Source organism: Myotis lucifugus, unplaced genomic scaffold (genome assembly GCF_000147115.1).
Source record: "Myotis lucifugus unplaced genomic scaffold, Myoluc2.0 scaffold_111, whole genome shotgun sequence".
NCBI classification, from domain to species: domain Eukaryota; kingdom Metazoa; phylum Chordata; class Mammalia; order Chiroptera; family Vespertilionidae; genus Myotis; species Myotis lucifugus.
The window spans coordinates 3,311,296-3,324,341 of NW_005871159.1; the positions used below are offsets into that span (position 1 = coordinate 3,311,296).

The 13,046-nt window shown below is 43.9% G+C and overlaps 1 protein-coding gene across 1 annotated transcript; it reads left to right on the forward strand.

Annotated features, from left to right (window-relative positions):
- Positions 1–4,094: 4,094 nt before the first annotated feature.
- Positions 4,095–10,582, forward strand: LOC102437408 (uncharacterized protein C2orf78-like). The gene is made up of 3 exons (XM_014459619.1): positions 4,095–4,101; positions 7,279–8,016; positions 8,697–10,582. Exons 1-3 carry the CDS (start codon positions 4,095–4,097, stop codon positions 10,580–10,582), a joined length of 2,631 nt encoding a protein of 876 aa, XP_014315105.1.
- The last annotated feature ends 2,464 nt before the right edge of the window (positions 10,583–13,046 follow it).

Genomic DNA, 13,046 nt, shown 5'->3' on the forward strand with positions numbered 1-13,046 from the left:
ATGGCCAGAAAGGCCAAAAACGGGGAGAGGTTATGGATTTATAAAGAGAAGCAGGAGCTGGGTGTATGGCAGAAGTGAGAAGCAGGATCTGAGATTAGTGTTAAAAGAGGAAAATTTGAATAGACTTGAGAGGGCAGAAGCTGAGTCTAGGTTGACCAGGAGAAATGTAAAAAGTTTCTTGGGAAGTGGGCCTTATGTCTCATGACCACTAGATAAGTATTTCAGAAAACAGATTCAGGACACATTTCCTATGGGATTGGGTTGCCTTACGCATATATGAATGTAGTTGGGGAAAGTGAGAACAAATGAGGGGAATCTACCAGATGAGTGGCAAGGGCTTACAGTTATCCTGGGGCAGATGATAACAGGGGCCTACAGAAGTGATTGTGTGCAGTAGGAGGCACCCCTAGGACAGGACGTGGGAAATAAATGATCATTGACTCCACACCTATCCCCAGGCCCATGAATACACTACTTCAGTTAACCTTCAAAACATGCAAGGCCAGTATACCTGTGTCACTTTACCCGAGAGGTTCAGTAATGGGATGAGTTCACACTGCATGCAGTAGAGGAAAGCCTCTATTTGAGGCCTATCTCTGAAGGCTTCAGTGGCCATAGGTCGCCAACCTGGCTTTCAGAACACAGCATCCAGAGGTTACTGGTGCATGAGATCAAACATCAGGTGAAGCCTAAACATTAACTTGAAGGGCAAGCTAGGGCCCCTGCATGATCCCAGGCTGCACATGCCGCCTTGTCTAAACATCACCATCAACTGAGCAAAGCCCAAGAGAAAAATCCTGGGAAGCATCCACGCCCACTGGCAAGAGCAATAGGCACACTGGGTCGCAGGTGACGAGCCCCCTACCTGCAGTAGCTAAGGATTCCCATGGGGACACAGAAAAAGGAGAGACTGGTCTGGATTGCAGATATTTAGCTCATAGTGTTCGTCTCATATTACATAATAGTATCAGGAATTTGGCAATGCAATGCAGGATTCCAAGAGGGAAAGACTTGAAAAAATTTATAATTTTAAGCCATATCTCTACACTGAAACACTTCTCACAATTTCTTCTCAGGTAAGAATGCACCATCTTTGAAAAAACTCATCTCATAAGAGGAAATGTTGGCCTATACATGAAACACGTGTCTTTGGAGATTCCAACTATAGGAGCGATCTTCTTGTGGCCTCTCGGCCTCTTGGATCACATACTTCATACACAATGGAAGTCAAAGCCCAAGGTAGATTGATACAGGCACCCCTAAAAGCTTACCATCAAGAGAAACTACTAGATCCATAGACTTCCTCCCCCAAGCCAGCTTAAGCCATTGATAGCATGGGGTAAAGTAGGTTTACAGTTGTGAGTATGGGGAACACAGACTTTATGGTTGTATGGTTATTTATACATGATTGTACTATTTTCCACACACACAACTGTAAACCTACTTTTGCCCCACCCTGTGGAAGACTGGGTTAGCAACTCAGCACTGTCTTCTCACAGTAACAAGAGGCTTAGTGAGAAAGCACTAACCCGGGGAAGAACAACAGAGGCAACCCAGGCCACATTGGGCTGACTGTACACATCTGTTCCTTAAGCTTGTGTGCACAGCATAACTCACCACAACGTCCTTTTTCACAGACCCCTTTTTAAGTTTCTCCACAAAATCCATCAGATCAAGCTAGTTCATGATGCTTCAAGAGAAACTCGTCAAGGGCAAAATATGCAATATGTCTTACCATGGTGGAATCTTTGAAAATAAGACTAGGGTGCTGCTGGGAATGCAGACTGGTACAGCCATTCTGAAAAACTCTCAAGAGTTTCCGCAAAAAATAAAAAGAACTTTCATTAGACCAAGTGATCCCAATCTAGGAATATATCCGAAGAAATCAGAAACACCAATCAGAAAGAATATATGCGCCCCTATGTTCAAAGCAGCACAAATTAAAGTAGCTAAGATTTGGAAAACAGCCTAAGTCCCCACGAGCAGATGAGTGGATAAAACAGCAGTGGTACATTTACACAATGCAATGCTATGCAGCTGTAAAAAAAGAAAGAACTCCTACCATTAGCAAAGTATGGATAGACCTGGAGAGTATTATGCTAAGCGAAATAAGCCAGAGAAAGAAAAGTATTACATAATCTCACTCATATGTGGAATCTAAGGAACAAAATAAACTGATGAGCAAAGTACACTTAAAGACACTTAAAGATATAGAAGCATGGAACAGATTGACAAATTTCAGAGGGAAGGTGGGGGTGTGGGTGTGATGAACTGGGGACTTGTATGCATGCTTGCATAGCCCATGGACCCAGAAAATGGAGTGGTGAAGGTAGAAGGGGGGATGGCAGGGGTGGGGTGTGTGGAGGGGTTCAATGGGGGTGGGGGGAACAAAATGGAAAATAAAGGGGACATCTCTAATACAATAATACATATGAATAAATAAATAAAAGGTACGACTAGGAAAAAAACAAATGAACAAAACCAGGGGATTGACACACAGCACAAAGACAATCTCTGTTCGGCAAACACACCAATGATTTATGTAATTGAGCTAATATGACATGAAAGAAAATGAAAATGTATTTAAGATTATAATCTGTAGTGAGCAAAATTCCTTGCATCTGCTGCACTAGATAAGTTGTGTATACATGTAAATTGTCTGTTCTCTTAATACAAAATGAGACCAAAATGTGTCAACGTATTTTTCACAGAACCGAAAATATCCACATGAATGTCTTCTGTCCTGTACAATTACACTTTGGCTGTCCCCTAGTCTCCAAGAATGTCCTTGTCTTTCTCTAACAAGTCTCCTCGTCACTTTTGCCTGGCTTTGCACCCAAGCATGGCAGACAGAGAATCCTAGAGGCCCAAAGTTCTACAGCGGCTGTTTGCAAAGGGGGAGGAGACTGCAGTAACTGCCACAGTGGATACGCTTTATGAGAGAAGGAAAAGGGAAAATATCGGGAAGGCCTCTCACATATGATACGGCAGGATGGCAGGACGCCTACATGGCCCAAGGAACCTGAGGGAGCAAATTATGGGCAGAAGAAGTGCAACCAAAGGCTGGAAGAGGAAAGGTTTGCAGTCAGCTGACTCCTAGCTCTTTGGTCATTGCTTGTAATGGACAGAGTCCATTGGGGCAGCATCAGACACCACAAAGAAGACCCTGCTGCTGGAAGTGGACAGGAAGTAACATCCATGAGTATCAGCATGCAACATCAAAGCTCATCTACAAACAATGCCTACAATGAAGATGAAGAGAAAATGAGAGTGGTAGGAGATGCAAGTACAAAATGGCCTGGCCCAGCCCAACCCAGACAAGGTAGGACTCAAGGAGAAGAAACTACAAGGGAAGAGCCTTGGACTACATCATTCAGCACAAATTGCCCTCAAGAAACTTCATTTTACTGTTCAACCAACTGACAAAAAGGTCTGCTTAATCCCTCTGTTTGCACCTCAAAAGCCACAGTGAATTTACTAATGAGATGGACTGGTATGATTTCAGAACAACTGTAATTGTGCAACCTGGATGTCCCTTTCCATTCTCTCTAAGGATATTAACAATATATACCATGATAAATATGTTATACAATATAATATGGGGAATATAAGTTAACGACTAGCTAATTATATTCATGAATATCTATAACAAACTTTGAGATTATTTTCCTAACATCATAATCTAGGAAAGTGAGTCTAGAACAACTAACTGTCTTGTCCACTGGCACATCTGTCCTGAGAGCTCAGCCATTTAGGTGTTGGTTTAGCTCCCCTACCGCTCCCTCTATCCAATCCTGTCTTCTTGGGAATCTGACCTTCTGATTGGCTCTCTCATCCCTTTAAACTGCCTACTTATGACATCATTCTCCCACCAAACCTACCACCACCTGGTAGAATCTTGGGGTGCCCATGGAGTTGTCTGTAAATAAATTTGGATCATCGCAACTGACCAGTGACCAGTAACTGGTGACCAGTGACCAGTGGCCAGTATGACCAGTGACTTTCGTACTGGACACATGTGCTCTTTGGCTTCAGCCACTGAGATATCTTCATTCCTTGCATCTACAGTTGTTATCTGCTCTTCTTCTCTGACCATGTCAGGTAAGGAAAGAACCTTTTTGAAGTTTTTCATTGGATTGTTATTTGTACCTAAATTGAGTTAGAGTGTCAAAAGAGCATAGAATAATTTGGGGGAAATATGATATAGAAGTCTGCAGACCTAATTTCAGATTTAGACACTTAATAGCTTTGTGACTTTGGACAAGTCATTGGATCTCTCACAAAAAAATGTTTTTTCCTCATCTGCTACATTCAGATGTTAGATTGGTTGTGGACTCTAATCCCTTCCTTTTCTAATATGGAGTTTTAAAGAACACTCCTGTTGACGATGAAATCAAGACTTCTTGACAGTGTTTCAACAGTAATAGAAAGAAAAGCTAAGTCATGTAGAAAACTAGCCATAGGTAAAGCATATATATATGATGTCTTGTGTGTAACGATCTCCAACCACCAAGGTTTCAACTTTAGTATTTTAAATTGAGTGCTGTTCCAAAAGTAATATTTATGTGGTTTTGGAGTTTTCTATCCAAAGTAGGATAACAGAGGAAATAGGGAGAGAGGATGGAGAGTACTGGGCTATAGGAAGGCAAGTATCTCAATGTAAAAAATTAGAACTGTTTTCATCAGCACAGGCCAAGAGGAACCAAGAGGGAGGGAAATACACAAGCAGGAAGGAGGGGAAAGTATAAAAATGAACAAGGAGAACATGAAAGAGCTCATGAGAACAAAAAGAGTAGTTTGGACTGGATTATTGGAGGAAACCAAAGATTTTAAAGGAAAGCAGCAAGAGCATAGGGTGAAATCAGCTTGGACTAGAGCAAAATAATGTGGATCTCAGCAAATGCTTACATGGATAGAATAGGAAAGTAAGGCTGGTGTAGGGTACCACTAGCCAAAGGAGTGTATCAAAACAATCCTATTCAGTTGCCTGTGTTTTTTTTTATTGGCCCTCTGAACACAGATGGCATATGACAGTTTGCAATATAAACATTTAAAAATGTATTTCAGAAATGATGTTACTTATATACAAGAAACTAAGAAAGGTGATTATCTAGGGCATTGGAAATAACAGAATTTTCAGTGTTTCAATTCATTCTGATTTTTAAACTATGACAATGTTTTGTCTAGTAAAAAAAAATTAAGACTTTAAAAGAAAGAGATGTCCTAAATGGAATCAGAAAGAATACACCCTTTGTGTGATTAGTGTGTTCAAAATCAAAGATGCTCTTCATCTTTAAAGTTATATTCTTCCCAACACAGAGAGCACACTGATACACAGCCATTGCTTCATTTCAGGTCATAGCTACTTAAGGAAAAAAAGAGAGCATCAAAACCCACATTTCTAATTTCACATTTTTCAAAAAAAAATTTTTTAGATTCTCTTGGGGATTCCATCATTAATGTTTTTTTAAATTGAAACCTATTGTTGATGGTTTTAAGACTTTGGGTACGACCCCTTCCTGGATGTTGAAGATGATGATAATCGAGGTTTTAAGATAAATATAAAAACCTTCATGATACATTTCAACTGTTCTTTTCTCTTTGTTATAAGGTTATATTAATTGAAATATATACATCTAATACACTAAGTATTTATTACTTACTGGGGAGTAGTCAGAGAAACATGAATGAATACAATAATGGAATTCCTTTACATTTACTTTGTTCTCCGCTTTAAACTAGTATTTACTGAAATATTGGTCTGCATATATAGGAGGCACATATACATCAACAGTGATTGCAGTGTGCTGCTTGTTATGCAATTTTCACTGATATATCTCCTCTGTCCATACATACTCGCTAAGAACTTACGCAAAATAACCTATTGTGGGTTGTTTCTGGTTAACAGTATCCACTAAAATAGAATGGGCAATATTTACTTTTATGATACTGCATGTATGAAACAAAACTTCATTTTGTAGTAAATTTATTAGGGTCTGATGTTTGCTACGTGCCTCACTTCTTGAGAAACTCACTCTCAGATAGTCATTTTGTGGTAGGATCAGAAATCAGGCATAAAGACAGTAAGAAAGACCCTTTAAGTTTACCAACTGCTTTGAGCTTCTATGAGAACTATAGGAAGAGCATGTGTAGGGCACAGGCAAAATGAGACGCTGAAGATTGTCATGACAACAGATGTACTGTCTTCTCCTGGACAAACAAACATCTGCATCAGAAGCTCTTGCTCTTACATGTTGGCAGTGTAATGCGCAGAGCTCTGGCAAGGAAGTTGGGATGCTTAGGTTATGGAAGCAGGTACTGAAACTAACATCGGGAGAGAACTGAGCCATAGTTTCTTCACTCATGAAATGAGAATGTTAGAACAGGGATTCTTGAAGGACTCCTGGCTCTAAAATGCTTTAATTCTAGGAAAGAGCATACAAATCAATACTACCGCAGGTTCAAGGGCGAGATAGGTCAGGGAGTGGTTGCTTCTAGCCTAGAGAACAATGTATGAAGCACACCACTTGGGTCTTGTGTACATTTTTACTCAAGATTTTATATTCTATATAAAAGCCTAAGCGACTGAATGACCAAATGACTGAATGACCAGTTGAACCGGAGCTATGACACACACTGACACCAGGGACAAACACTCAACGCAGGAGCTACCACCCTGATGGTCAGTGTGCTCCCACAGTGGGAGCATCGCTCAGCTGACCGATGGTCACCAGACACCTGGGCTCATGACTGGAGATAGCAGCTGCAGCGGAAGGAGCCTCTCCCACCTCTGCGGCAGTGCTACCACTACCAAGCTGGAGCTGCTCAGCGCCTGGCCCTGGCTCAGGCTCCTCCCCCCGTCCACCTGCTGCTTCCTGCAATACTACATCCCTCAGGCCAAAACCAGCAGTCCCATATCCCCCCAGGAGTCCCGGATTGGGAGAGGGCACAGGCAGGCTGAGGGACCACACCAGTACATGATATATATTTTTTATTGATTTCAGAGAGGAAGGGGGAGGGAGAGAGAGAGATGGACACATTAACGATGAGAGACACCATTGATTGGCTGCCTTCTGCAGGCCCCTTACTGGGGAATTGAGACCCCAACGTAGGGTTGTGCCCTTGACTGGAATTGAACCCACACTCGCAAGCCAATGCTCTATCCACTGAACCTAAACAGCTAGGGCTGAAAGCAACAATCTTAAAATAATGATGATTTTCACACACGTTGCTTATCAATCTCTTTGACTTTTTTCATCACCCTCTTGTTCCCTACAGAGAATTCCAAAAATCCACCTTTCCTTGGAATTTCAACCTCCCTGCAACACTCTCTTCCTGTGGAGAGCAATGCAGCAAGTGTCTGCAACTTCTACAGTGTCTCTGCTCCAGCCAACAGTTCACCATGGCTCCTGCCATCAGCCTCTGGCACCTCTTTCCAACCTCTCATGGGTGGTGCCTACTTTTACCAACATTCTAGCACAACCATGTTGTCTGGAGTTCCTGGCCAGAGCCCAATCTCCATTCCAGCTGCTTCCAATCCTAAAGATTTTGAGTGGGCTCTTACAGGAGACACTGAAAAGAAGTCATCACCACTCAGAAAATTCACTGGGACTGTCACTGACCAGGACACAACTGTCTCCTCTATGTCTCTGGCGTCCCAGTGTGATAAAACCTCAGATGCCTATAATATGGCCCCTCAGTATCCATCACTTTCTGTCAACCTTGTTCAGGGGGCACCAATTCAGGGACAGGGCCTGTCACATCCCTACCAGGTGGGAAATCATGTGTGTGACTACAATCAAGGCACAATGGACCCTCTGCTCTGTGGAGAGGGTGGTCCCTACCTGCAGTCCTATGGCTCTGTGTCTTACACAGAGAGCAGGGCCTCTGCCCCTGACCCAGGGATGGTCATGGTGCTAAAGGAGACTCAGTCCACAAACATGATACCACCAGCCTCCACTTCTGGAATCTGCTACTCTGTGCCTCCTCAACCCATCACAAAGACAGGTTTTCAAGGTGAGTACAAACAGAAACAAGGAAGGGGAATAAGGTCAGCATTCAAAACTGGGGTCAGTCTGCAGCTGGGAAGTGGTGAGTCCTCAGACAGGTAGAATGTAAGTCCTGTGACTTTAACCACTACCACGCTCAGTCAATGCCCTCCATTGTCAGACTCCTTATGAGGACACCTGACAGAGGTGGGAAGGTGGGAAACTAACAGCCATGGATGCTACATGTAGGAGAACTCCAAGAGCATACCAAGGGACACCACACTTTCCACTGTCCTACCTGATGAGTCCTCCTCTACTACAATACTGCAATAAACTCCCTTGATTTATTGTTTTAGTCTCCTTCTAAGGCCTTTCAGGACATTATTGTGATAGTGCCCATTTAACTTTCCATCACTTCCTCAGTTGACACCTGGATTTAGGATCATGTGTTCCAACATCTTGTCCAAAGCAAACAGGCTATTATCTCCCCTTGCTTATAGGCTTCATCAGGAAGAGCTCCATTCCCTGTCTTAGTCCTTGGTGTGAAGTGTTTTTATTCACTCAGGAAAGTAGAGAGAATTACAAGGGTTCCATATGAGAATGGGAAACATTTTTAAAAAATCACTTTTTTTTATGTGACCTATAACAACCCTGTGAAATGCAAAGAAAATCCAGGGACTGACCGACTTCCCCTTGATTCCATTGTAGTGATGGAGACTTCCCTGGGGATGGAGACTTCCTTGGCATTGCAACTTCCAGGCCAAATATTTTATTTACCACCTACTCCAGAATTCCCCGAGGCCTGCAGTAACAGACATACCCAGGTACTTGAGAGTTATCCACCACCTCAGAGTGGGGACATTTCAATGGCACCCATAGTCCAGAATCCCATTGACCTCCTGGCACTGCCTCCAGCTCCAAGCCAGGAACAGAAAGAGAATAAGAATGTGGAGAATATTAAAACCAAGCTTTCCAAGCACGGGAATGGGTACCAGATCCCAACAGAAAACGAAGATTCTCCACTGCTCCCTTTAGAAGTGCCTGACATTCCACAGGTGCTGGCCTGCATTGGTCCCCTCGGCCAAGAGGAGCAGCCTGGTTGTGACAACTCTGGTTTGGGAAAGAATAGCCTGAGTCTTAAGGACCAAGGGACACTTGAAAATGGGACTGAATCTAATGACAGTTTTGCAGACATCGACACACTGGTGAAGGGTATTCACCTTCCACGGGTCTTAAGTTCCTTGGATGACCTTGATCAGGCCCAAGGACCCAAGGTGATCAAAACCAAAGACACCAGGGGCCTCAAGTTGCACGAAGTGCAGAAAAAGTCAAGTGTCAGAAAGACTCGCTCTGATCAAGGCAGCAAGATCAAACATAAAGCCTCTGAGCCTATCAGTGATGCTCCCAAGACCAAGATCAAGCCCGAGAGCCCAGATTGTGTGTTTGTGGAAGAAGTGGTTCCTTGCAATGCTGCAGCTGGTGGCAGGGCTCCTTCGAACATGGCCAAGCATTCTAACAGCAAACCTCAGAAAGCTGCAGCCAGCAGGACCAGCAATACTAAGAGCCATGGGCAGGAAAACACCAAAAGAAACCAAGAAAATTACTCCAAGAGAGCTGAGGAGAGGAAGCAGTCAGGGAACAGAGTCAAGGCAGAGGAGAAGCCAGCCATTCCCAAGATGAAGAGGAAGAAAAATCATCCTGAGCTGCCACAAGAGGCCATCAAAAAGCCTCGCAGCGGCCTCGCTGTGCACCTGCTGGAGTCTGTGCAGGTTTTCCATGCGCTGGGCAAGAAGAGGGATGAGAAAGCTGACCTGTTTTCCTCGCGGGCCCTGGGAAACTCAAGCAACCCTAAAGGCCCCCAGCCACGCCCAGCTACCAAACCATGGCTGGTTATGCCCCGTGAGGGCAAAGGTCCTGTGAAAACTCAAGTCAAACCACCAAAACCACACGGAAGTGCTGACAAAGGGTCTCCACCTCCATCCCAGGACAAGCTGCCTTCTCCCGGGAAGGTCAAGTTGGTGCCATTGGTTTTTCCAACCATGGACAAGCCTCAAGTTCGACCTGTTCCTCGCAGGCCACAGTCTCTGGCATCAGGTCGGCCTGCTGTGACCAACCCTGCCAAGCCTGCTGCAGTCGCTGCATCCCTGCCAACTCCTGTATCTCTGACAGGGCCTGTCAAATCAGCTCAGCCAATACCGTCCAACTCAGCTGGACCAGGTTTGACCAACCGCGACTGCCCTAGTGTCCCGCAGCCTCCTGCTTCTAGGCCTGGGCCCTACAAAACATCATCTTGTGCTTCTTTCCAGCGGGAGCCTGTTCACTCGGCTGTGAGCCAGCCCCGGACCCCGCTCAAGCCTCACAACCACTATCTACTCCAGGATTTCGCCCTCCAACCAATTCCATGGAGGAAATCTGAGGTTCTGGGGCCAGTAATGTCAACACCCATCACAAAGGAGCAGAGGCCAGATCGAGAGGCCATGAAGAGGAAGGCTCAACTAGAGCGGGAGAATGCTGCCAAATTGGGGACAAGGCAGCATTTCCTTGAGAGGGAAAAAGAAATGGACATTTCTCTGTACTATGGCTATGTGATGTAGGAGATGCTGGGAGTGCTGGTGCCATTTGGATACCTGCTGTTTTTCGATAGATAGATAGATCATAAATAGATAGATAGATCATAGGTAGGTAGATAGATAGATAGATAGATAGGAATGTCTCAATCTTGGTATATTCTGTAACTTAAAAAAACTGAATAAATAGCATTTAATAATAAAGAAGTATTTTGAGTTTTGAGATGCTGTTCACTGTGCTCTTTCTTTGGTGGGTATGAGGATCAAAAGCTGCATGATAAGGAAAGGAAGTTGGATCGGTGAATGAGGGTCAAGGGGTAAGCACTGTGGGAAGAAAGGAACTTGGGCCATGGCCAGAAAGGCCAAAAACGGGGAGAGGTTATGGATTTATAAAGAGAAGCAGGAGCTGGGTGTATGGCAGAAGTGAGAAGCAGGATCTGAGATTAGTGTTAAAAGAGGAAAATTTGAATAGACTTGAGAGGGCAGAAGCCTAGTCTAGGTTGACCAGGAGAAATGTAAAAAGTTTCTTGGGAAGTGGGCCTTATGTCTCATGACCACTAGATAAGTATTTCAGAAAACAGATTCAGGACAATTTCCTATGGGATTGGGTGGCCTTTCGCATATATGAATGTAGTTGGGGAAAGTGAGAACAAATGAGGGGAATCTACCAGATGAGTGGCAAGGGCTTACAGTTATCCTGGGGCAGATGATAACAGGGGCCTACAGAAGTGATTGTGTGCAGTAGGAGGCCCCCCTAGGACAGGACGTGGGAAATAAATGATCATTGACTCCACACCTATCCCCAGGCCCATGAATACACTACTTCAGTTAACCTTCACAACATGCAAGGCCAGTATACCTGTGTCACTTTACCCGAGAGTTCAGTAATGGGATGAGTTCACACTGCATGCAGTAGAGGAAAGCCTCTATTTGAGGCCTATCTCTGAAGGCTTCAGTGGCCATAGGTCGCCAACCTGGCTTTCAGAACACAGCATCCAGAGGTTACTGGTGCATGAGATCAAACATCAGGTGAAGCCTAAACATTAACTTGAAGGGCAAGCTAGGGCCCCTGCATGATCCCTGGCTGCACATGCCGCCTTGTCTAAACATCACCATCAACTGAGCAAAGCCCAAGAGAAAAATCCTGGGAAGCATCCACGCCCACTGGCAAGAGCAATAGGCACACTGGGTCGCAGGTGACGAGCCCCCTACCTGCAGTAGCTAAGGATTCCCATGGGGACACAGAAAAAGGAGAGACTGGTCTGGATTGCAGATATTTAGCTCATAGTGTTCGTCTCATATTACATAATAGTATCAGGAATTTGGCAATGCAATGCAGGATTCCAAGAGGGAAAGACTTGAAAAAATTTACAATTTTAAGCCATATCTCTACACTGCAACACTTCTCACAATTTCTTCTCAGGTAAGAATGCACCATCTTTGAAAAAACTCATCTCATAAGAGGAAATGTTGGCCTATACATGAAACACGTGTCTTTGGAGATTCCAACTATAGGAGCGATCTTCTTGTGGCCTCTCGGCCTCTTGGATCACATACTTCATACACAATGGAAGTCCAAAGCCCAAGGTAGATTGATACAGGCACCCCTAAAAGCTTACCATCAAGAGAAACTACTAGATACACAGACTTCCTCCCCCAAGCCAGCTTAAGCCATTGATAGCATGGGGTAAAGTAGGTTTACAGTTGTGAGTATGGGAAACACAGACTTTATGGTTGTATGGTTATTTATACATGATTGTACTATTTTCCACACACACAACTGTAAACCTACTTTTGCCCCACCCTGTAGAAGACTGGGTTAGCAACTCAGCACTGTCTTCTCACAGTAACAAGAGGCTTAGTGAGAAAGCACTAACCCGGGGAAGAACAACAGAGGCAACCCAGGCCACATTGGGCTGACTGTACACATCTGTTCCTTAAGCTTGTGTGCACAGCATAACTCACCACAACGTCCTTTTTCACAGACCCCTTTTTAAGTTTCTCCACAAAATCCATCAGATCAAGCTAGTTCATGATGCTTCAAGAGAAACTCGTCAAGGGCAAAATATGCAATATGTCTTACCATGGTGGAATCTTTGAAAATAAGACTAGGGTGCTGCTGGGAATGCAGACTGGTACAGCCACTCTGAAAAACTCTCAAGAGTTTCCGCAAAAAATAAAAAGAACTTTCATTAGACCTAGTGATCCCAATCTAGGAATATATCCGAAGAAATCAGAAACACCAATCAGAAAGAATATATGCGCCCCTATGTTCAAAGCAGCACAAATTAAAGTAGCTAAGATTTGGAAAACAGCCTAAGTCCCCACGAGCAGATGAGTGGATAAAACAGCAGTGGTACATTTACACAATGCAATGCTATGCAGCTGTAAAAAAGAAAGAACTCCTACCATTAGCAAAGTATGGATAGACCTGGAGAGTATTATGCTAAGCGAAATAAGCCAGAGAAGGACAATTATTACATAATCTCAC